Source organism: Pieris rapae, chromosome 2, assembly GCF_905147795.1.
Source record: "Pieris rapae chromosome 2, ilPieRapa1.1, whole genome shotgun sequence".
Classification (NCBI taxonomy): domain Eukaryota; kingdom Metazoa; phylum Arthropoda; class Insecta; order Lepidoptera; family Pieridae; genus Pieris; species Pieris rapae.
The window spans coordinates 1,494,461-1,520,579 of NC_059510.1; the positions used below are offsets into that span (position 1 = coordinate 1,494,461).

At 32.9% G+C, this 26,119-nt stretch overlaps 3 protein-coding genes across 13 annotated transcripts in view; 2 read left to right on the forward strand and 1 right to left on the reverse strand.

The window, feature by feature from the left end:
- Positions 1-495: 495 nt before the first annotated feature.
- Positions 496-10,470, reverse strand: LOC110995607 (tetratricopeptide repeat protein 21B). Of its 2 annotated transcripts, none has more exons than XM_022262856.2 (13): positions 10,258-10,470; positions 10,060-10,163; positions 7,832-9,879; positions 7,024-7,309; positions 6,337-6,530; positions 5,658-6,044; positions 4,815-4,919; positions 4,117-4,288; positions 3,474-3,639; positions 2,643-2,846; positions 2,149-2,247; positions 1,806-1,924; positions 496-1,260 (listed from the first exon to the last, which is right to left on the reverse strand). In XM_022262856.2, the coding sequence occupies exons 3-13, from the start codon at positions 9,746-9,748 to the stop codon at positions 1,022-1,024; spliced, it is 3,888 nt and encodes a 1,295-aa protein (XP_022118548.2). In that variant the 5' UTR covers positions 9,749-9,879; positions 10,060-10,163; positions 10,258-10,470; the 3' UTR covers positions 496-1,021. The 2 variants fall into 2 exon arrangements, with proteins under 2 accessions (XP_022118548.2, XP_022118549.2); XM_022262857.2 differs by having other exon boundaries at positions 10,060-10,166.
- Positions 10,471-11,439: 969 nt separating this feature from the next.
- Positions 11,440-13,632, forward strand: LOC110995616. The gene is made up of 2 exons (XM_022262869.2): positions 11,440-11,515; positions 12,590-13,632. The coding sequence occupies exons 1-2, from the start codon at positions 11,483-11,485 to the stop codon at positions 13,151-13,153; spliced, it is 597 nt and encodes a 198-aa protein (XP_022118561.2). The 5' UTR covers positions 11,440-11,482; the 3' UTR covers positions 13,154-13,632.
- A 1,588-nt stretch (positions 13,633-15,220) lies between these two features.
- LOC110995596 overlaps positions 15,221-26,119 on the forward strand; it is an 85,834-nt gene continuing 74,935 nt past the window's right edge. For 4 of the 10 annotated variants that reach the window (XM_022262837.2, XM_045633603.1, XM_045633596.1 and 1 more), the window contains exons 1-2: positions 15,255-15,603; positions 15,801-15,980. In XM_022262837.2, the coding sequence (XP_022118529.2) occupies positions 15,879-15,980 (102 nt within the window). In that variant the 5' untranslated portion in view covers positions 15,255-15,603; positions 15,801-15,878. Of the gene's footprint in view, positions 15,604-15,696; positions 15,716-15,800; positions 15,981-26,119 lie in introns of those variants that run through there. The other 6 variants (XM_045633611.1, XM_045633614.1, XM_045633623.1 and 3 more) reach the window with 6 other exon arrangements.

Here is a 26,119-nt window from a genome sequence, read left to right on the forward strand (position 1 = left end):
TGTTGTATTAATTAAAAAATCAAACATCGATATCTAACCTAAAAAAATAGTTGTCTGTAAAGTCAGTTTATGGACGATAGTTTTACGTGACCACGTCATAACAAAACATTGATACAATTATTGCATATATAATTTATACGAGTGGAAGAGAGAAGATGTGGCGCAAGCGTACAATACGCGTAACGGGACAATGAGTCATGCTTTTTGTACGAGCAGCCGGCGTTCATCGATTTATTAGATGCTGTCAGTTCAAGTGAAAAAAGCAGATTTTTCTCCATCTATAACTGCCTCAATGTTACCCACACATTGTGCTAGAGATAACGGAAGACAAGTTTAAAGTGAATTTGATAAACAATTTTGAAACGTCTATCTTTCTATAAAAGGGGACTGATAATTCAAAATAAAAAACGAAACGCTGGCTCGTCCGTGTGTCCAACCACAAACAAAAGATAGTTTTAGGCTCTCGATAAATAAAAGAAATTCGATATTTAAAATTTTATTAAATACATCTTTGCTTATAAGGAAAATTGTACATCTTTCATTCTATGAGTATCTTATGACAAACCATATTAATATAAAATTAACAAACTTCCAGTTACATTTTCTATACTAAAACACGTGAATAAAATATAAATGCCCTTTAAATTATGAATGAAACAAATATTCGACAATTACATTATTGTGTTTGAGATTTCTGTTTTTTTAATAATATTTTGGACAAATAGACATTTTTCTCTTTTTTATACATAAAAATAATCTAATATATTTTTGGAATTACGATGTGAATTATTATTGAATTGTGATCACTGTCACGGATTTGTTTTAAAACACGCCATCGACTTTTTGAGTTTAAAACCAGGGTTCCTCACGATGTTTTCGTTCACCGTACTAGCGATAGGTAGTTGTGATTTCTCAAAAACCGCTTACAGATGACAACTTTCATAACGATTTAGTTTTTTCTAATAAAATTTAAGAAAAATATCCATTTGAACTAGAGAAACACATATTAATTATTGTATCCTTAAGTTCTCAAATTAGATTTCGCTTTTTCCAAAATGTCTTTTTTTATTTTCGGATAATCCGGATGCACTTTCAATATGTGTCTGCACACAACAATACATTCGGGATATTTCTTTAATTTTAAGTGCGCATACGAAAGTTTATAGCCAATTGAGAGATCGCTTTTGCCTGAATGGATCCAGGCTTGTTCGTAATTGTGTGCCGCGCTCTTGTAGTTTTGATCCTTTTCCGATATATAACCTGAGAGGAAATTATACGCAAACATTTATTAGGGAACGTAAGATACAGAGTCAAGACCGTATGTCGAAAATGTATTGGGGGCCATTGAAGTATTACGTAAGCACTATGGGAGTCTTTGATTTCATTATTTGGTGATTAAGTCAACAGTAATTACCCCACACATTGTCTATGCTTGAAAACAAAATCCTTTCGAGGATTTTGCTGACAAGAGGATGGAGGGGAAACAATTGCAGTAAATTTGCTTACGTCATACTTGGTACTAGGGGAATGCATTTCTTTTCTTAACCTCACCTTATTTTTTTTCAAACAGGCAGGAAGCTCAGCTGATGTTAAGAAATACCGCCTTACACTAATGTTACTACTATCTTCAAGGACCCTCAAATTGGTTCGCAAATACTGCAGTGGGCTGCTAATTCCACACAGCGGTGGTACGCGTAAAAATTAGCCTATACTTTAAAGGTTTGAAGATATATTTCTATACAAATTGAAATTAATTTCTCTTTACACCTACGCCTCGGATCAAAGTTGGTAAAATCCAGACTTACCCAGATACTGATAGGCTGCGATGCAAGACTTATTGTGAGTTAGGACTTTCGCAAGGAGCTCCTTTGCGGCCTCAACTCTTCCAGAATTAATCTGGTTATCGGCCACTTCTAGCCAGCATCTTTATGGAAAATACGTCACAAAATTAACTAGGTATTAAACATAAAATACAAACTAGAAACGAAGCAGAAATTTGTATTGAAATTCAGGATTAGGGGATTTGAATACTAAGAAAAAAACTGATTATAAATCCACGTGTTATAATTTAGAGTAAGGTCCAACACCTTACTTAGAGTTAAGTTATAATTAATGAAATAGGTAATGTTTAATTGTTTAAACACTTACCTCTCCAATCCATCGGCTTTCTCAGGAGTCCATGTCATAGACGCGATTGTTCTTTTTAGTATATTTTTGGCTCGAGTGGGTTGCTTCACTATATTGTACCTGTTAATTAATTTAAAGTATGAGTTAATAATAATAATAGAGTAATTTACTACAATACTATAACTTAATTATTAGACATTGATTTTTAGCACCGACTAAAAAAATCGCCCATAAGCATAGAAAAAACATTTTTTAAGTTCAATTTACGAACAGCCAACTGTTCTATTAAATTTTGAAGAAAAAAATATGATTGTGTTAAAATTTATTGATATATTGAAGTAAAAGCAAGTACCTAATACCCATTTCCAAAAGAAGTAAATCTTTTCAAGGGATTTTAGATTTTCCAATTATGACGTCATTCAACGCTATTCAATTTTGATATACATGTCTATCAATGTCCATTACGAACTTAATAAAAAAAAAAATAAGTTACGGGGTAGGCCGGTTTAACTTACGCGCTAGCAATCGCCAGGATCAAATATGGATCGTCTTGTGTTCCTTCCTCACTGACGTACGGCAACAGTTCTTGGAGAACTCTTTCAGCCTGCGACTTCTGTTTGGAAGCCAATTGTAGTAATGCGTGAAGACCCTTCCTCTCAGATGGGTTCACTTCGACAAGCAATTTCTCTGCAGTGCGTAAAGCTAGAATTCGAGTGTCACTGAAACAATAAATATTCAAATTTAGAACGTCGAAATAATTCTATAACGATAAAGTTCGACTTCAAATAAAAAAACTTCAAGCACAGAATACATTAATTAAAAATATAAACATTGAAAAAGGTTTTATGGTTTTTTCCAGGAAGTTTGTAATAAGGAGTTTTCATATGTTATACTAATATATCCGAATTAAGACTAATCTGTATAATATATAATGTCAAGGCAACTTCAAACACTTTTACGTGAAATTGGCATAGCGTTATAACTATTGCCATAAAATTAAAAAAAAAGTATCAAGTATAGAATACAGAAATTAAAAAACCTATAATTGAAAAAAGTTTTCTGGTTTATCCCAGGAAGATTGTATAAGGAGTTTTCATATGTTAAACTAGCCGTATAGATTACGCTTTACATGAAACCCCAAATTCTGTGATGAGACAAAATCGAAACTTAGAACTTATTAAGAAATTAAGAAAACAAAGGTGAGACTTTATCAAGGACTATATATATGTATACATGTGTGTGCTTAAGAATAGGCGTGTCACTAGACTAGAATAGCTCAACTTAAATATAATTATTATAATAATCAACTTCTGATTTATAATTTTAATCTTTGAAAATTTCCTTACTCTTCCCGCAGTGAATCCTGTGCATGTTGTGTAAGGCAAAGCAGAACCATCCGCTTGGCAGCTGCGCCTGCGCATCTTTGTGACCGCCTCGCGATATTTAATTGACGCAATGCCGCGTTTACCTTGCCCTGGTATGACGAGTATAGCCCTTCACAATACGAGTAATCTAAAAAATTTACTACATACGTTAGAACAGGTTAAGAAATCAATAGAATAGCCAAAACATATTGACAATAGTTAATTAACTTATAAAGTCTACTCAATTTTTTTTTTTTGCGTAAAAAAAAATTGAGTAGACATGATAATTAATGTGACTTCTGCATGCTCATTTTTATATAGCTGTGTAGTTTTTTTTTTATAATTAATCAATCTGAATGTACCATTTTGCAAATAATAGATTAATAATTATTATACTGAATTAATTATTTTTTGACGCCATGTTGCGCAAGAGAACTATCAGGTTAGTTTTTAATAAGCAAGTAGGTTTGAAACACGCCTTCCACTTTTTGGGTCGCCAGTTTCCTCACGATGTTTTCCATACGAGCGAATATTTAATGCGAGCCTACGACCTTAGGAATTAAAGTAGCTGAAGCCACTAGCCCAACACTGCCCTATTAAAAAAAATAAACCATACAATTCTTACCAGGATCTTCCTGCTTCCCCATAGTCAGTCTGGCCTGTTCCATAATTGGGTCCACTTCAGAGAGTTTTCCTCTCCGCCATTGGACCTCAACGAGCTGCGCCAGTGCCTCCCAACTTGTCGGTTTCACTGATAAAATCTGGCTTAAGTGGCGCTGAGCGGTTTCTAACTCTCCCTGGAAATGAGTCTATTATTAAGACCGGCTTTGTACTTTTTTTTAGAATTTTTTTTCTTCTTTTCTTTTTTCAAAAAAATCTGATTTAACTTAAATTGTGGCTGATAGAAACACATATATATTACCAAATATATTTTTTTGAAAAAAAAAAAATATATTTGGTAATATATATGTGTTTCTATCAGCCACAATTTAAGTTAAATCAGATAACAACGAGCTGAGATCATCTGTTTGATTCTAGGCGAAAAAAAAAACAGTTTTTTTTATAGAGTAAGGTAGCAAACTTGCGTCCGGGAGACGCCCAAAAACGGCAGTAATCGCAGGCTATGCAGATAAAGTTTTGGCGGGTTCGTTGCCGGTCTAATTTGCCTACTGGCACAAGTAAAATCAAACATTTTACACATTATCTTTAATCATAAACTTTTACGGCAAGAAAACAGTTCTTTAATTTCAACAATTGGATGCTTATACAATGTGATTGATTTATTTCCCACATAAATAAATAAATAAATGTGTTTTAAAATACCTTCCTAAAAGCCAAATCAGCCATCATGACAGCCGCGGACTCGTTATTAGGCTCCGCATTCAACAGAACGCCACATGTTTGTTCACACTTTTCTGGATTATTCATCTAATAACAAAGAAAAATATTATAGCATATTTTTTTTCGTTATCTTAAAATATTATATTCAAATATATCATTAAAACCGTTTAGCTTTAGCCTTCAGATCACTGAATTTGTGATTCAGATCATTTCTAATAAGTAGGTGATACTTCTGTGCCTGACATACACCGTGGAATTTCTGATCTCCTTACGATGTTTTCTTTCACCGTAAGTGCGAGTGTAAAATGCGAACATAGAAAGTCCATTGGTGCACAGCCGGGGATCGAAAGTACGACCCAAGGGATAAGTCGCACGTTGAAACCACTAGGCAAACACTGCTCCTCGTTTATGAGAAGGTCGTTGATAATGATACAATTATGAATTCCTCTCAATGTTAAAAATAAATATCAGGATTCTAACGTACAAGAAACTGGGCACTTCACCACAATTGCATCAGGTCGTAGGTTCGATCCACAGCTCTGCTGTATATTGTTAGTATACGAGCGCGTTTATCACAACAAAGGCAAACATCGTGAGAAAACCGGTCCTCAACTTAGACTCAAAAAATCCACGGCGTGTGAGACACAAAAGACTAATGACGAACTCGTCTATTAAGACTCAGTAATCATACAGAAATCTGAACCCCAGACCTAAAAGGTAGCGACACTTTTTTAGTTGACATCATTGTACCTCGACAGTCTTAATATGAAAAATATTATTTTTGTGAATCAATAGAAAAATGCAAATAATAAGAGAATATTTTACCTGCGCATACAATTTAGCCAATGCAAACAAGAACTCTGGATTTCTGGGCGAATACATCAAAGCCTCCGATAGAAGACTTGCAGCCACGCCCGGTTCTTTTACCGCTTTAACCTTCGACAGCAAAAATATAATCTTGGACAGCATCTCTTTCTCCTCTTGCACATCTCCCTTCGAGTCTATCTCGACTCTCTTTAAGACCGCATTCTGGAGATCTTTTGCCTCTGACAGTATAAGGGTTGTGTTCGCAGAGTTTTTTAAATCGCGGCTTTTCGCTTGGGTGAGTAGGAGTTTGATTCGGCGCTTCAATGTTGGAGTGTCTCTCTCTTTATTGTGTGGTTGGTTTAGTTCAGATGATATTACGGAGTCCACTTTGTCATATTGTTTGAGCTGTTAATATACAATCTATTTTAAGTGCTGCTTAAACCAACCATCAAGGGCTAAGTAACACTCCTCCTAACAATTTATGAAATTTGACATACGAGAGCACGAGTTGAGATTTTAGAAAATGTGAGTTTTTTTTATATAGAACAGGGAACACAACCTGATGTTAAGTGATACATGAACAATGACAAGGTGTTCCCGAGTGCGTTGCCGGCATTTAAAATGAGTGTATTTAGGTGTAATAACAGAAAAGAGAATGGTTCTGTTTTTTCCTTAAAGTTATCGGCGCTTTACATACCTTAAGAAGAAGCTCCAAATATTCAAATCTTAATTCGTCGTCATTTGTTTGTTCAATTGCATTTTCATAGTGCTGTACAGCTTTATCATATTCATGCATTTTGACCAAAGCAACACCAAGTTTCTTTACTAATTGAATATTGCTCGGATTCCCTTTGTATGCCGTTTCATACGACTCAGCTGCTTGTACTGGTTCTAAGTTAATCAAATTTATACAAATCATCAAATCATCGTTGAATATACATATATATACGTTAAAAACTTGAAATTTGTTAACGTATTTAATGGCATGGTTCGTAGAAAGGAATTGTGCAACGCCACCTTGCCTAACCCGCTAAAAGGGTTCTTGCCAACAAAAAAAAATAAAAAACATATAATTATATAGGTCTCGTAGTCACTAATGAACAATCTGAACTGAAATAGCCCATTTCAGTTATTGTCAAAATAAATAATTTTAAAAATCTTGTCAAATAGCCCATTTAATTTTTCGTCAAAATAAATTATTTTAAAAATTTTGTCAAATAGCCCATTTAAGTTATTGTCAAAACAAGTAATTTATAAATCTTCTCAAATAGCCATTTTAGTTATTGTCAAAATAAATAATTTTGCAAAAATTGTCAAATAGTCCATTTAAGTGATGGATACGAATTGGATGGGCCGTTAAAATAAACTTGAGATTCAAACATACCATGTATAGACATAAAGGCATCACCCATCATAGTGTGAGCATCTGCCATCGGATGATTACTAACGATATCCTTAAAACAATTTGTGAACATTGCCCTATCTTTCTTCTCTTTAAGGTATATATGGGCCATTTTACTATGAGCTTGGAAGTAATATGGCTGCCCTGGTTTTACTTCATTTAATGTGTCTATGGCGGTATCGATATCCGTTTTACGAAGAGCAATATCGGCTCGTGCGATTAAAAGACGATTTTCTTCAGATGTGTATGAGAATTCTTGAATTGCCTCCTAAAAAGAATTCGCGAGAATGAATCCATTTCTCTGTTTATACAAAATTTGTCGATAATTGAAATATAATATACCTTATTCTTAAAAACTAAATCACTCCAATAACTGAAGTATATTTTTGTCTCTCTCTATCTAGTTGTAATGAGTGAGACGTAGATAAAGATATTTTTTTAATAAAGGGATGAATCTTTTTGTTATAGGGTTTGTAACAATGAAATGTCACTACAACACTGTGGTAAGTTTCTAACAGTAATGCAACATTACTGTTAGAAACTTTGAATGTTACCCAAAGTTTGCTTCAGACATTTGTATCTGTTTCCTAGATCTTTACATGCAAGTAGTTCATTAGCCTTTTACTTTTGAAAAACAATACAGGTTTTATATGAACACTACAAGCAAGTGCTAATAGACTAAACAATTAACTAAACAGAAATAGAACTAACACGCAATCAATACATTTATTCATGTCACTAATTTGGTAATATAATAAATATTTTTTTTTAAAATAAAAATTTGAATTACCTGCAAACATTTCCCCGCTTCACCAAACAATCCCACCACAGTTTGCAATTCAATCATTTGAAGATACAATGTTGCTTTATCTATTATATTGAAATCATCTATTTGTTTGTTTGCACCAATGTTATTCTTGCTATTAAGAATATGAAGACTTGTTGTAAAAAATGTCAGAGCATCTTGCGTTTGGTTTAAATTTTTCAAAATCACACCATTTAAAAAATGATACATCGCACTATCCCTTACTTTAAAGTTGTAACTAAGACACATTTCCAAGCATTGAGCGGCCTTTACAAACTGCTGTTGTTGTATATAGATCTGTGCTAATAGTACTTGACTTCCCGCATGTGTGTTATCCATTTCTCCAATTTGTAATGCCAACTTCTCAGCTTCAAATGGTAAACCGAACTGAAACTGTAGTTTAGCTAACTCATGTAAAGCTGGTATTAAGCCTGGGCAAGCATCAGTTATTGTTTTCAATAATTGAAGGCACTTCTCAACCGATACATTCTTTTCATCTTGTGAATAGGATAAATAGCTTGTTATGACTAAAGGTTTCTTCGGCAAATACTTTTTATACTCTTTGTACACATTGAGCAAAAATTCAGGATCAAGGTTTTTGATGTATGTCAAACTGTATGGTTCTGTATTGACTTTGGATAGTTGAGAATCAATTGCCTTATTCAGATATGAAGTTGCATCTTTTGTATGCAATTGTGCAGATAGTAGGTATAAAATTGGAAATTTATTTGTTCCTTGCATTTCAAATAACAGTTCAACTTGCTGTGCTACTTGGTCTGTCGGGCCATTATCAGACATTTGGCATAGTGTTAAACCACATAATGCTGTTATAGAGTTACTATCGATTTTGCTAGCTGCCTTAAAGAAACTTAGTGCATCTTTGTATTTGCCTTGTAGAATACATTGATACCCAACTTCACTTAAATATTCAACATTACTTGAGTACATCTCAAATGCATATTGTGCAAATCTGTAAACTTGCGATATAACTGTACTAGACTTTGCGCATATTTTAGAAAACGTCTGTGCAATGTCATAAAACTGATATCCATTTTGCGTCTCTTCATTTTCCAAAATTGTATATAGTGTATTTAATTGGTCAACTGCTTCTATATAATCAGAATTTTTGCATAGGGCAATGAATATTCGAATTTTCAAGGCTTCTAGATTAGTTGGTTCTAATGACAATACTCGCTCTATGGTATCATATACAGCCTCCCATCTTTTAATAGCAAATTCATTTTTTAATTTCTCAATCAAAGGAACTACTTCCCTGGGATAGTGGACAATCAATTTATCAAGAGTCAAATTAGATAAATCATGATCTTTTAGTAGATACTTTAGTTTTGCCAATGCAAGTAAACCATCCACATTTTTATCATTTTTACTTAAAACTAGCTCCAAGCAGTCTTGTATAGTAACATGCATATCTATGTTTAAGTACATATCATTATATGCTTTAAGTATAACTGCGTCTAAGTTGTTAGGATCCTTTCTTAAAGATTTATTTACATAATCTGCAGACTTTTCATACTTTCCAGCAAATGATAGAAAGAGACCAGCATAGTAAAGTGATTTTGCATCTGCATGCTTCCTTTCTTCTTTTAACTTAGCTTCCAAATTATATAAATCCTCTCTTTCTATGGTATTTACAAGCTTGTGGCTATAAATAAGTGCCATGACTACAGCTAGGTTGATATCTTGATTGGACTGTAGTGGCAGCAACTCATTAATGCCTAACTGGCCTTGACCTTCAAATACATTGCATAAAGCGTGGTAAAATAAAAATTCATTAGATTCACTAGGCTGTAATGATAAATGCTTAGAAATTTCTTTAGCTTTGCCATAGCATTTTTCTCTTATATAATAGTGAATGTTACACCTATTCCAAATACTCGCCATTTTAATTAATCCAAATCCAGCTTAACATTAAGATTCTTATAAGTTTTAATATTATCCTGGTAGAATTTTGCTAGAAAGTGACATTTGCATATCACATCTAGCTTCTGCTTTAATGCATAATCAAATGCATGCTAAAAAATAAAAGGTAAACTTTTGAATCAAGAAAATTTGTAGGCTACAAAAATGTAGGTACATTTTTTAGGAAGTAGAATATACTGAATCTTGTTACTTTTTAGTCACATAATTTTTAGAAGCTTTTGAAATAAAAATTTACAAAAAGCTCAGCGCAGTAATCAAATTCAAATTCTTACCTGTCCCAGTAACTTCCCTACACCTCTGCCCTGAAATTCAGCAGGAACCTCAGTGTGAATTAAAGTAATTACTTTGCCTTTTTCCTCATAGCTTAAAGTGGCTTCTGCTGACAACAACAAGTATTTTTACAGTATTTTAATATACAAAAGACTATTTATGAAGTAAGGTATTCAATTAGATTTCATTATACAACAAACCTGTTTGCAAAGTGATCACAAACTGTTGCTTAGCAACATTGTTGACAACTTTCAGCGCCTGTGTTGAAAAAGCTCTAGCTCTTGTTAACATTCCAGTCGCTTCGATGAAAACTTTATAAAAAACAATTTAAACTATAAAAATAGTTAAGAATTAAAATGTAATAAACCTATATAAAATATTTTGAATAATGCGTATTAGACTAGGCAACTCTCATTAAAATTTAAAATACTCTGACATTTGACAGACGTTTAACGTTTGAACATTGAAATTTGAGTTTGGAATCACAGATTCTTTGAATTTTTATTTTTACATATCAATGCATGTATACATATAATGGTATAATGTATTTCGAAAAAAATGGCTTAACTATTTATTTACACCTGCAACGTGATTGTGGCTGTAGTGGACATGTGGAAAAAATAAATAAATATTTTGGCGGGAAAATATGACAAATATCCAATACCAAATACTTTAGCGAATAATTAATTAATAGCTTGACAATCACCAGTTTTTATTTGTTGAGCTTTGGAATCGTTGGTACTGGGATTAAACTGAGTTTGTTTCAATATTAACATTGAGATAATTTAAATATGAAGTAAGTCAATAGTTGTAATAATGTTATAGGGGTTTATGTTACACTAATATTATAAAATATAATTTGAGTTTCTGTATGTCCCTTACTGACTTAAGTGACTAATGTAAGATTTTTTAAGATATCTAGGTAGTAGGTACTACAACTGTTAATGTATCAAATATATTTAAAAATCAAACTGATTTGGTTTGTTCATAAACTAACATATTCCAAGGTTTCTTCACAATGTTTTCCTTAACCCTTTGAGCGATTGTTAAATGCGCACTGAAAAAGAAATGTTTATTACTGCTGAGATAATGCTCGGGAAAGAGAGTCGTACGCACCTGCTCGCAAATAAATTTAAGCTTCTGATAATTTATCAATTAGAATACAGGTTGTGTTTTAATTTTTTTTATCCAGTTTTCTCTTTTTTTTTTATTTGGTCTAAAATTGTTGAAAACAAGCGCGTCTTTGACAAATTTTAGACTTCCCTTTATGTAGATTCCAGTGCGGTATTATATATTATTTACACGCAGACAGAGACAGGCACTTTCTAGTAAAGACAATAATATTATGAAACTATATATAATATACAATAATTATTATCTAACATATTTATAACGAGGGAAATTGCAATCATTTCATAATTAAATATGGAGTGGAAACTTTACATTACCGGTTTTGTGGTAAGTACGTAATTTAACAATATTTTTTTTAAATCTTACTATTACCCGTATGTGACTCATAAACATTTTTTTTCCATTAATTAGCTCATCCTCTAATCAAAAATTTGAGCGAAGAATCAAAATTCAAACTCAATTTAATAGACCAGGGTAGAAGCCTTGAAAAATAATAAAAAGTGAAAAAGAATAATAGTAGGATAAAACCTATTAGAAAAGGAGGGGAATATTATAAAAATGAAAGGAAAAACAAATTACGGGGGATCTGAGGTCGGGAAGAGGATAGGGGTGAGGGAGGCAGGGTAAAAAACGGTTTTTCTAGATTTCCGGCAAAACTAAAAGTCCTATTGAAAAAAGGCAAAGTTGTAGGTAATAAAAAGATCTAAAACTTTGCATTTTCACTTTTTTCACATAACCTCAAAATTTATGTGAAAAATTTTATCTTTTAAAAAAAATTTTTTTTTTCAACGAAATTTGGTGAAAACTTACCTTTTTATGTCCCAAATACGCTGTAATTTAATGGATTAAAAATATTTATATTTTCACCTTATTTTGAATTAATATCGAAAAACACCCTAATTTTCAATAGAAAATTCCCCCGTCAAAATATCAGCTTTTTTCATAAAGTTGGTATGTTTTCTGTTCGTTGAAATCTCTACTTTCCGATGGTGAAAAAAAAATGTTACTATTGTAAATTTTCTCAGAAAATGCAGAAACTGGAATTCGAAGAAGAATTACCTTATCTTCAATTCTAATCACGTATCCATTAGTTTTTGTCTTTTTGATGGCATATTAAAGAAATAAATTTAAAAATGTATAAAAAATATATTATAAATATATTAAAAATCTATTTTATTTCAATATATCTTATAATTTGTATGCAGAGTTTATCTGTCAGTGAAGATAACATTGAAGTTTCCACTTGCTTTCAACTCTTTCTCTTCCCACTTTTTTCTTCTCGCTCTGTTCATACTTCTAGCGCCCTGATCCCCCTTGATAGCCGGCGGTACCCTTTGTATCAGTACACCTTTAATTTTTAGACTTAAGCACCTAATATTAAGAGAAGATATCCTTTCGCAGAGTATATGTTGCCTTTGGTACGCCAACGCAGCTGTCAACTGTACCGGCAACGGACGATTTCCACATCTAGACGACCCACTATGCAAATCATATTACATGTGTGTATATCTACCGTGGAGTGGAAGCTATGTACATTATAACTATACTTGTCCAAGCACATCCCTGTTTAATCCCACCACAGCGCAATGCACGAGTAATTACACCTGCAATAGGGCGACTTGCACAGCAGTGGGCCGGATTCCTGATCTGTCGACAAATTGTTCCGGTTATATCGATTGTATTTATATAAACGGTGCAATCTTGGAAAATCGAGTTAAATGTCCTGGGAACAGTTTATTTAATCCGGCTTCTCGAGATTGTGAATTTACTTTTTCTTGTACACCTGTGTGCTTGGCGGTCGGTAGATTCCCCGATACAAAAGTTCCTGGTTGTAAAAATTATTATATGTGTATCCGACTTGGTAATGGTACGTTGGTGTCATATACTAATTATACATGCCCGTCCATTTCTGTATTTAATCCAAACACACAGGTGTGTACTACAAATTACACTTGTACTACGTAAGATTTATGTTTAGACGCAATTATTTTATATAAGGCGTTAAAAAGTATATTAATGTCACTCTTCATTGCTTTACAAAATCATTAAGCTGGGAAGCCTTATTGCTTAAAAGTAATCACTTCCAAACAACCATTAAACAAAACAAAACAACCATTTCCAAAAAGCATTATAGGAAAAATATATAATTAAAAAACAGCAACTAATATTAAATGACATACAAATAAAGAAAAATAAATATAGTCGACGAAAAGATAATAATATGCATAAAACACGATAATGATTTCTGTTTTATGTTAGGGGTAAAGCGTTTGATAAAGTCTGCTTACAGCAACCGCTTATATAGTAACTAAGTTACAATTTTTTATCAAGAGTCACGGAGATGTTTTTACAATTATTTGTTACCAATAATTTATATTATTAATGTTATTTTATCAGCTTCAATAACATCGTTATCGTTTTCAGTTAATAAACGTTTAATGAAATAATGTAGTGTTGATTTTGTATAGCATTATATACTTAAATACTTTTTAGGCATGCATACCGCTGGGTCTGCGACCCAAAAAGTGGGCTGACAATCTTCTAAAATAACCAAGACAGCTGCCACTTAATAACTTTATTGTTTATGAAAGGATTGATTCAATATGCGTCTAGCTGTTATACATTACATACGGCTTACCTTGGCATAAAGGTAGCATTTTCTATCCAGAGATGAGACTATATACCAGAATAATATAATATAATATATATATATAAGAAATAATAATATAATATATATAAGAAAAATACTAAGGTATCATCTCGGCCAGGGACAAACATTTGGTGTGGACTGTTTGTGGAGATCGCATCGCTCAATTCTGCTGCTGGTTTTTTTAATTAAATTTTAAATGATTGTTGAGAGAGTATGCAATGTGTAGTTAATTTGCTCATATAAATTACAAATACTATAAGTTTTTTAACAATTTTACGTCATGTTCAAGGACATTTTCACACTTACCGGAGCGGGAATCGATTTTAAATTTATTTTTCAAAAATTTTGTGAATCATTTGTAATGAAAAATTTGTATCTTGAATAAGTATTTTTTTTTTCAAATCACTGCGTTAATCCTTACACAGCGCTATGCACGTTGACGTCTTGAATTATACCCGCTTAGTCCTGCACAGTACCATTTCTGAATGCTTTAGTGATGTGAAAAGAAAGTTCTGGGACCGTAGGTTTTTACCTACGTATACTCTAACCGTGTAGAGGTTTTTCTACATGGTTAGAGTATCCGTGGGCCGCTCTCTAGGCGGTAAATAATAGAGACTATTGGATCTATGGACCTGTTCCAAACAGAAATAATAAATAATAGTTTGAGTTTATTGTAGTAGTACAATATTAGGTGGTTGTATAAAAATAATATGAGTCACTCTCCACAGACGTTCAACATGGTCCGTATTTTGACGACGTATCGCATCTGCTGCTCTCGAGTGCTGTAATATAAATAACAGTAGATGTCATTTAAAATACAGGAAAATTATATTAATAAGTAAATTAATAATTCGTTCTGACAAGACAATATTTAGTTAGATTTTTACACCATAGTAGCCAGGGAAGATGGGTCAATGCGAGATTTAAGTGGCCGTTTTGCAAGCAATATTGACGACGGTGGTGTTATCTTATATCTTTAAACGAGCAATTCTTGTATATATATATATAATTGGAATCTCGGGATCGGCACCAACGATTTTCATGAAATTTAGTATACGGGGGGTTTCGGGGGCGATAAATCGATCTAGCTAGGAATAAATGATAGAAAATAACAAAAAGATGGTGTTTGAGTTAGTCCCAATTTAAACTGAAAAATGAATCTTCCTGACATCTATCGGCGAATAATAATACTATTTTTTTAAATTGCATTAACGACACAACAACACTAAAGCTATTCCAGCATATTAAAGAATCTATATTGTTCATATTTCATCATTTTATTAGTATGTAATTCGTACTTATAATATATAATTTCCAAAAACACAATTTATAAAAAAACAAAAATACCGAGCAAAGCTCGGCTATCCAGGTACTCAAATTTTAGAGGACTCCCTTTGGGTGGCTTTGTCAACAAAGAAAGTAAATGGAAAATATCAGTAGATATACAGTAAATCTGATAATTGCGGTAGCGTTGGTTGCGATCCATGCTTGTCGACCAATCAACATGCAGTCGGGCTCAAGGCGTAGCGCGCGCAACGCGCTTGCGCATGTGTTTAATATTGTTAATTGATGTGTTTTGACCGTTGGCGATACAAATCAAAATATTGTATAATTGAATAAGTTATTAATTATTCAGTCCACATAATTATATCGTACGCGTTTAATACATTAAAATCCATACACATTATATACTATATACTTTTTTTTACTTAAAAAAAAATAATTTCATAAAACTCTTTAAGGGGTCGATACTAGATGTTTCGAGGTAAATGAAATGTTTAAAATATGTTTTTGTTAAAACAACCTCCAAATACATAATTTAAATTGTTTGTACTAATTAAAACAGTTTCCTATTTCCGGACAAATTAGCATTTAAAGTAAGCATCATTTTATTGTCTGCTTTAGAATATGTGAGATACATAATAGTACGGGAAATAAAAATATTTTTTATTCTTTATTTAGTAGGCTACAGATAAAAAACATTGTGTTTAGTATTGCCAGATGTGATTGTTTATAAATGTTGTGAGTGGTGACGATCTTATGGGGCAATGTGTGTCCCGGGATTATCCGGGCCCTTATGGATTTACGCGTCATTATGACGCAGAGAGTCTCGCAAGCATTTACAATGGTTCCACAAAGAAGGTAAGTGAAGTCTCATCAAGTCAGACACATTAACTACGATAGTGAGGCCTCTAGACTTTAGCTTATATTATTAAACATTAATATAGTTTCTACGGATATTAGCGCCATTTCTTACATCATTGTATCTTCATCTGTCTTACTTTAAATGTCTATTGTCTACTATCCACATTGTATCCCTAACTTTCGTAATAAGTGATCTGAAATGATCGTCATTCTTTCTTTCTAGTCTGCCCGTTTTATTATTATTATCACTTTTTGTTGAGGTACATGCTTCAATAGTCTTCAACTATATGTAGTTTTTCACTTCTTGCGCTTACCTCACTTACCCGTTTGAGTTGAGGAGCAACATCGCGCTCCTGTGCCTATGTGCCAGGAGCTCAATAGCGCTCCAAAAATCAGAAATGGTTTTTTTTCGTCACAGTGCTTACTTGATCAAAACCAATAAGAATAGTTGCTTAATGTAATAATTACTTCAACAAAGTGTTTTTAAAATAAATTATTCACGTAACTCGGAGTAAGAGCGAGTCTCTTTTTTATTCGATAAGCGCAAATAAACTCGAAAAACATACATTTCGTTTAAAATTTCTCACCTATAGTGCGATCTTTCTATACTTGGCTTGCTAATGTTTGAGCTCTCATTCAAGTCACGTTCACGAGAAACAAGAACAACTGAGTCTTATAATAGAAAATTCCGTTAAAGGTTATAATTCAAAATGCTTTAAGACTCGCCAACTATGGTCACCAACAATTCAACTTCAAGTTAAGTGAACTATAAAACATATTTTTTTTAAGTTTTCAGTAGTTCCAACTAGAAAGGAATAATATTGTTTTTATTAGTAATGCCATTGCGCCTCAAACCCTGTACTTTAGGAGTTCACTTGTTGAAGCACTCGTGCGCATGCAACTGTTTTTCGTTAAAACGATCCTTTAATCAAACACGACTTTTTTGTCATGGAAATCAACTTTGCAGACAACCTTGGTTTCAAAAATTCGGTCAATTCGTTATCTGACAAATCATCTTGCCTCGAAAGAACAACAAAAATGACATAATAATGTTTTTACGAGGATATGATTATTCTGTTGTGTAACATAATATTGTATTTTCTATATATATACATATATATAAAATATATATTTGACGAATATATAAAAATAGAAGTACAGATCAATGATTTCTGCTAATATTTAAGTTAATATAAAACAGCAAAAAAAATCAAAAGAAAAGTTGTTTACTAGTTGGAATTTAAAACATTTTTTTCCGGGGCTGTAGTCCGGTTGTCCTCCCTAAATCTGGTATGACTATTATAAGATTAAAACGAGTGTAATATGACAAAATTATACAATGTTTGTGTAAGTGGCAAATGCTGTAAAACATTATACTAAAAAAAATGCTGGTTTTTGCAACGAATATCGCAATAGGATTTTTTTTTAATTCTGCCAGAGTTAAAATTACACTGCAACAGGCACTAATTTAAAGTTTCAATTCCTTAATTTTAAATTATTCTATTTTCTTAATAATATAAATAATATTTGTGATAATGACGTATTGCAAAAATTACAAAAGAAATTCAGTTATATTAATTGAGACGGTCAAATAAAACTTTCCCCTCGTTTTTGACAGAATTATTTGTTTATATACTCGCGTAATTACACAATATTTTATTAAACAGTAACAAATTCAAGGCAGACCTCTCAATGTTGGAACACAATCTAATTTATTCAATTAATCGTAAAATCAATAGATAATTTACAAAATCCAATTAAAAATAAAGGCCCCGATTTCTAACTTTCCAAGCGTGACTAGGGTTGAATGATGTTAGGAGAGATGTGTAACATAGATTATAAATACAAATGCAATTTATTTTGTATCTGGCAACGGTTTTGATGCCGGTTCTGTGGTTCGGTTAATTACAGCAAACATCTAAGTGATATAAGTCTTTAGATACATTCATGGGGGACACAATTCAACAACAAATTTTCTACAGCTTTTAGGTCTAGGCCTCAGGAATCTGCTTCAAGATCATTTGACAATGTAATAGGCAAGTAGGCACGTTGATCCCTTAGATCTAAGGCAAGCCAGTCGTCTCGAGATTTTTTCTTGACCGTTTTAACGAATGTTAAATTAAATACGCACATAGAAAGTTAATTCGTGCAAAGCCGGGAGTCGAACCTACGACCTCAGAGATGAGAGTCGCACGATGAAGCCACAAGGCCTCACTCGTTACTAAAGGTTTATTAAATGTATCCCCGCGAATTATTATTCAAGAACAATTTTATTTATAAATATGTACTACAATTTTTGTCTAAGTTAAATTTTGAACGTCGCCCATGGACACTCTTAATGACAAATGGCTCGCGAGTGCGTTGCCGGCCTTTCAAAAAATTGATACGCTGTTTTCTGAAATGTATTATGTGACGCGTGACGTTACTTTTTAGTAACGTCACGCGACGCACTCGAATTGTTTTGGAAATACATATACGTGACTGAGAATTCCTTATGTTAAAAATTCTCTTTGACATTTGACATAATTTAAAATACAGCCCTTTTCTTTTTCATGTGACCTTTGAACCGTAAACCTTTATTATAGTTTCATTGTCTAAACATGTATTAATTGCTTTGTATTGTTCCGTTTTTGTCTAAGTAATTCCGGACCGAGTTATACGAAATGGCGTTGTTAGAGTATATCGTAAAATCATATTTTTGAACAATTCAAAAACTGGGAACACAAATTTAATAATGTTAAGTATTTAGTTGAATTATTTAACAACACAATTGAAACAAGTGCAAACTTAGTAATTATGCAATTGATAAATTATTATAAATTGATTAAATACTTACTACAGACATATAACTTCAAATCGAAATACTTATAGTGAAGTGGAAATCGTGTTATATGTGTACCGCGTTATAAGGGCATAGTACACATTAACAAAGTAAATTTGAAATGGCAGAAATTGTTAAATAAGTACCTAACGGATGCTGCGGCCGAAGTTCACAGTATTAAAATTTTCAAAGCTTTAGACTGCTTTTCGGAATGATGCAAGCGAACCTGTTTCTGATTCATCACCGCTATTTAAATAACCCAAAACTGGTATTTTAAGGCTTTTCTAAGCTTTGATATCATACTTAACCGTCTCGTGTGCTTTTAACGATTTCTAAACACATAATAAATGGCTGTTATTATTTAATACAATGTGTATTTTTATTTGCGTAATTTAAGTAATGTAATTTAATTTCTGTAATGGTTAAAGAGAAAAATATCAATATTAAAGAATTTTAACTGCAAACTAAATATTTTTTTTTATAAAAAACATGTACTTATAATAAATAATAATAATAGCCTTTATTTCCAAAACTTAATTATAATAGATTATATTAAGTTTCATTGATTTTGAATTAAGTAAGAAAATACACTAACATTTAGGAATAATCATTTGCATGTTAGGTTTTGGTTTGTCCACCGTTGGACATAGGCCTCCTACATCCGGTTCCACTCGTGCCAGTCGTGGGCCAGGCGCGGCCAGGTAACCCCGGCGACGGCGGTGATGTCATCCGCCAAGCGTCGCCGTGTGGACCTGTGGGGACGTTGCCTCTGCGGCCGGCGCGCATCGCGCTGGTACCAGGGTACCAGTGTAGCACTCTCTCGTCACATTTCTTTGCTGTGTGCCCTGCCCAACGCCATTTCAGGCGGCACAATCTGATATCATTAGACCCATTTAAATAAATCTTTCACTATGATATCCCTGATGAAATTACCATAGTGTAACCCAAGATGTGAAAAATACTCTAGAAACGATTGACAATAGAGCAAAGTGATGTTATAATTTTTTATGGGAAATAACAATATCTACAAAAAACGTGTAAGTACACGTTGTAGAAGTTATACTTGAAATTTTTATCATTCGCCTTACGTTTGTAGAAAAAAGACAACAACAATAGAAAAAACTAAAATGTTGCCTATAGCTAACTTCAGGCTGTCGGTTTTTTATTACACACCATATTGTGTGCGCGCGCGCGCATCGTAAAAATTTACTTTCATAATTTTTCCCTAACGCGCCAAAAGTAAACTTCAAAAAGTATTTTTTTTGGATTTAAGTCTCTTTACCGAGAGCTTTAGGCTATAGAACGGTCACCGACCGAAGTAATGCACACAGACATTATATAATATCTCTGGCCATAGGTCAGAATATGATAAATGCAATTTCATTATTTATAGGACAAGCAATCAAATTGTTAAGATATCTTGAAGGTACTATTAAAATATGAAACACTCGATATATAAATAAGCCATACTGGCAAAAAATTACTTTTCATTGTTTGATCTATGACGACAGATATGTATATAGACAAAATAATAAAGTCGACCTAATCTGTGTACATCACAGAAACACAAAGTTTTACTTTAAGTGATAGCGTTATTGTGTGTGTATATGTGTATTGGTGATAGCCTAGCGTTTATTATTATGACACTTCACTTTATTATTATTCTCTTGTTGTCAATTGTAATTGAAAACAAAAAAATGTTTGGAACATATTAGTCACTCTATTCAGTTTGTTATGGAAGAGATGGAAACACGAATTTCTTTTACTTATAAGCCTTCCCATCTCAACCATTAAAATGCATTGGTATAATTTTTTTATCTAAAAGTGATGTGACATTTATTAGATTCATTATAGTAGTAGTCTCAATGTAGTGCAATTCTATGTGCCAACAACATACCTATAAATAATCAACGCGAAACACATTCCTAGTCCCATGCCCCAAAACGTTACATTTTACACCCTATTAGTTTAAATAAAGCTGTTTAAATATTTTATTAATTGATGAGTCTAACGTATGTCAGAAACGTATGGGTTTACATACAGAAGTCATTAGTGCTAAGCATCTACTCCGAATCTTCTCCTAAGTGTCGAAATAGTGTAAGTACACTACACTTTCTGATATGCTTTATGCCTTCTATTAAGATGTTCAGTTTACCATAAAGACAGTGACGCTTATGTAATCCAGCTAATTATTTCAAAGCCTTGTAACGCCATCTTGGGTCTATAATTTATGTTCTTTTAATTACATTTTTTTTAATTCCATATTTTCAAAATAATATAATATATCACAGTATGTTACATTAGAAAACCGCTGTGGTTTGTGTGAAACTATAGTCTTGTCTAGGAGCGTGACAAAATATGCATATAAAAGTCGTTTTTTTAATCTAGAGTTTATGTTGGTTAGTATTAAGCTATCTAATATCTGTTTGGATAAAATGGTGTTTCTCAGAGTCTGTCTGTCAGTCTGTCTTACTCAGTAAATTTTTTTCGGCAAACAAAAAATCGTCAACGTCGTAGAATAGTGACGGATCTGACAAATAGAAGGCAGGCCACTATTTCAAAATAATATAATCATGTTAGTTTTTGTCATAACTATTCAAAATCATATTCTGTTATTATGAAAATTGGCATACAAGCAAACGAAACGGTTTGTTTTGAAACAATCAAAAACAAACAACATTAAATTTCATAGTTTTCTAGAAAAATCACTTTACCGACTGATTAAATTTAAGTTGGAGACACGTGGATTTTTTTAATGTAGCCGTAATATTTAGTCCATGTAGTATCCAAATATGATAAAAAGTAGATTTACGATTTTCTTCAATTCCGACCATTGTTTTACGATCATGACGAAATATTCGGACGGCTCAGGCTGAGAAACGAACCCAGATCGTTTGGTTACGCGCCAATGGCTCTACCAGTTAAGCTCTCCGAGACTCATACCTGAAAAACTAGTTACTACTAGTGTAGTTCCATTATAGATTAATAACCTAGATACTGAATGCAGCGCCATATGCCGGCGGATTTTTGAATCTAAAGTCTAAACCATCCAGGGCGCCATCTACACACATACAAAAAAAATAATTTAATCGGAAAACATGTAAGAGGAGTTCAGTGATATTTACTCGTAAAGTAAAATTATATATATAAAGATTAACACTTTGTTCCATGAATAGTACATATGTATAACATATATTATTAAGAACAACATATATTATTATGATCGCTTGTATGCGATATAGCTTGTAGCGAGTACCAGACAACACTAGCAAGGAAGTGACCTAAATTTAATAAAAATATACATAAAAATGTAGTCTTTAAGAATAACAAACCAACATTTTAAGTAAAATAAAAAAAGGTAATAGGTAATCATAATCACAGTTAACACCACACTGCACCAACAACTCTGTATCGAAAATAATTTTTAAAAGTTCTCATACTAACTAAAATAATTATTGTTGTTATATATATACGTATACCTAAACGTCGTAAACTTTATTACGAGCAATATTGCGAATTTATATTTGTACACTATACATTCTTTGAAACTTTTTAAAAACCAGTAAAATTTCTCCGTTGCGTAAACGTCCGTCTATCAATAAATCTTGCCCTTTTAGGGACTTGTCCTTTATGTAATCGAATGAGAAAGTTAAAGTAAGTGTAAAATTTTTACTTAAAAGGTGCAATCAAGTTTTTCGGATAAATTGGCATATCAATTAAAATGTATATTTATCTGTACTGATATTGTAAAGAGGAAAGATTTGTATGTTTGTAATGAATTGTCTGAAAAAGTATTGGACCGATTTTAAAAATTATTTCATCATTTGAATAGATTATTACTGATTAATGTCGGCTAAAAAAGATAAGGATAAGAAAGATAAATATTTTATAGACATTTTTTTTTACACTTTGAGTAACATTATTTTAATTTTAGTAGGGATTACTAAAATTAAAATAATGTTACTTAAAGTGTAAAAAAATGTCTATAAAATATCTTTCATCGCATGCGTTGCGAAATTTATTGATGATAGAACAATTAAATGTTCCACAATATACATATAAGAACTAAGCTAGCTAGCTAAAATTTAAAAAAAAAGGTCCGCCCGGGATTGGCTGTTTATTAAACGGGTAGTAAATAGGGTCCTTCTAGAAAAGAGTACCTTCTGGCAGTATCCATCTTATATCACTTTACACTGATGAGCGTACAATGTCAAATATATAACAATCTTGGTCAGTGAGGAGGTCTTGCTTTCTCGTGAAATTGATATTGAAAGCGGCGAGCAATAGCAGCGAGATCGGCAGTGCCAGCTCTAGGGACTGCTCATTGCCTATCCTAAGGCTAAGTGTAAATGTGGTGTAAATTACATTTTTACTACACGTAGAAGTTAACTTGGCACCTCGCTGTAAGTGCGTCTTAGTGATGTACTAACTGCATAAAATACAACTGATCTTTTAGGCCCCTCGGCACTGGCGATAGCAAGTATCTATTGATTATTTATAATATCAACATTTATCAATAAGGGGGGATAAATGGAGGTATATTTTTGAGTAACAGTTCTATATCCATAGGGTAAAAAAACAAATATGGTTTTAATTTTTTTTTTAATAAAATGACAAATTTACTGATCGTACTGTCGAGTCAAGGGCGAGAGCGGTAGGCGGTGGGGTTCGGTGGGAGGGGGAGCACAGTCGCAGGTGCCAAGTTGATTTGCCCGTGAAGTAGAATGTTTTCAGTGAACGCACGCAGTCTTATCGAGAAATCAAAATCGTATTGCAGCAAGTCTCAAGTTTAACAAACATGTTTTAATACACGTCAAGAACCATACTCGTTATAAAAACCGCACAAAGCATTTAAAAATAGGCCTACATTTGCAAAAAAGCCTCCGTATTATATTACATTGCAGCGGTTCACCGATTTCCTGTCGAGCATTCTTTCTTTTATAATCTTTACAATGTCTGTGGTCTGAAGCTTCTTCGTAATTGATCATTAACGTTTTGGTGCAATTTAAACGACATTTAAATAAGTATTAGAGCTCTTTCGTCAATCAAATTGTTGTCTGATTGTATTTGTCTCCTCAAAATATTGCGTTTTACAGGATTACATGGTGATTTGTATTGATCATCTTTGTATAGGCTGGTACAACGAGGTGACGCTGCATGCGTCATGTTTTTTCGTGCATACAGTCGACGTTGCTCGTCAAAATATAAACGCTCGTCTTCTGACTAATGTTTTAATACATAAACAAATACATATATCAATTAAATAATTACGAGATCCCGTACTTGGCTGCGATCAAAGACAATACATTGCCACACAACATGGCGAAGCTGCGGGTGACTTACAAATTGCTCCACAATACATTTGCTGAGCGATGTGAATTGTGAGCCATGCGAAACTTTCCCTTTTGTGGTAGATTAATTTACCTTTGTAAATGCGATCTGCAATAAAAAGCAAATAGTCGAGGATCTTGTAACGCGTGACTTTCACGTAATAAAATACGACTGGGAGACAATTCTCGAAAGGTTACACTCTCACGATAGATTTGCACATGTAATTGCTTGTAAAATGACAATGTTATTAACGATCCAGTACAATTATGGGCTCCGGATCAGCGCCGGTATGTTGCATTTAACAGATATCCCGAAGAACCATAGTATTGGAGTCAAAATCGTTGTCTCGATAGGGAGTATCAGAACTGATAGGGAGTCAAATTTTTGGCGCAGTTATAAAAAAAAACATCTATTTATTCAACAAAACTCTCACAATATATAGTTTTTAATCCGCCCAATTTATTTAGTTATCTTAACATTTATTCTTATTTTATTTACCATACGCACACGACTTCATTACAAACGCATTACATACTAAAATATGTATATAATAATAAAGTAAACAAAACTAGCAAACAAGAAGCCCAATATTACAGCGGGAACAAAATACGTCAAACTTTGTTGCACTCTCCTTCGTAGTGAGTCATAGGTGCGGTATCGATTTCGTTGGATCTAATTACTTTTCCTTCTACGATGTATATATATACACAATTATTATATTATATATACAGCAAAGAGTACAAGAGAGTTACGAAAACCACGTGATACAAATCTTGCGTTCGCTTGTGCAGCGAAATATGTGCGGAGTTAACACCTATGAGTGAATTTATTGAGATTTTTATGATACCAATAATGTGCTTAGTAAGTAATTGAATTCAATATTTGCCATGATTAAAATTATATTTATTTCCAACACACAAATATACAGAATCTCGGCATCGTTTATGTTTTACACGCAAGAATGTCAATTGTCAGGCATAGAAGGATCACCTAACGAGTAACGTATGGCCAAGACTGAATAGCTGTGGTACCAATGAATTATTATTAATAATTTTCTGTTATACATTGGTGAAATTGTGGCACTATTTGTGTCCGAAACTTTTGTATCGTAAAAGGTTTTATTATGATCGCACGATATCTGCACTATTGGGGTGACCATAAACACTATTTACACCACTTCGGCGCCGATTACGTCAATTTTAGAGCGATGTATTCAGTACAAATATGGAGTTAGGTGATTTTAAAAAGAGCATACTCCACCTTTATACCTCAAAGATCGGCAACGCACCCACAAAATGGGTGTCCGTGAAATGCCATAACAGCCATTTTTGGACGTCCCGTAGGTTCCCCCATTCCTAAAAAAATAATCAATTTCTATTATTACTAAAATCAAGTGTTTGTAAGTAGTCCGAGGCAATCGGACTATGTTAATCTGTCACAATCACGATACTCCAGATGTAACATTCGGCCCATATATGGCCAAAGCTCTATAATATTATATACATTTGGTAGTGTGAATCACATGACTATGATAAGTACACTATTAATACCTTTCAATGCTGGATTGAAGTGTTAAAGCTAATACAAATTTATTGTTGACGTTCTAGATTAATTCAGAAAGATTTTGTCCGCGAAATAAAGCCAGTGTGGTCAACATAGTCACGGAGACTCGCCGTGACTGCGTTCACGACAATTTGTCCAACCGTCTGAAAGTCACTTTGTACATCTCTAACTGCTTGTACTGTTTTATTGGAACAAAAGCCCTTGTGTACGATGAATGGCAAACTCGTTGAGGTAATTTCGTCTCGTTGAGACTATAATGCCGGAGATTGTCTGATAAATAAAATAATGAATCTATGTTCCGTGGTCTAGTATAAATCAGAAACAAGCACACAAATATGTATACAGTATTTACAATATTCTTAACTTACATAGTAATAATAATAATGATAATAAATAAATAAAAAGAAAATTACAACACATT

Coding starts and splice junctions, on each gene's coding strand:
- LOC110995607 (XM_022262856.2), bottom strand. CDS start 9,748: ATGGCGAGTATTTGGAATAGGTGTAACATTCACTATTATATAAGAGAA. Junction 2,248..2,642: donor ATCCTGGCGATTGCTAGCGC/GTAAGTTAAACC, acceptor ATTAATTAACAG/GTACAATATAGTGAAGCAAC. Junction 1,261..1,805: donor CGCAGCCTATCAGTATCTGG/GTAAGTCTGGAT, acceptor ATTTCCTCTCAG/GTTATATATCGGAAAAGGAT.
- LOC110995616 (XM_022262869.2), top strand. CDS start 11,483: ATGGAGTGGAAACTTTACATTACCGGTTTTGTG. Junction 11,516..12,589: donor TTTACATTACCGGTTTTGTG/GTAAGTACGTAA, acceptor ATCCTTTCGCAG/AGTATATGTTGCCTTTGGTA.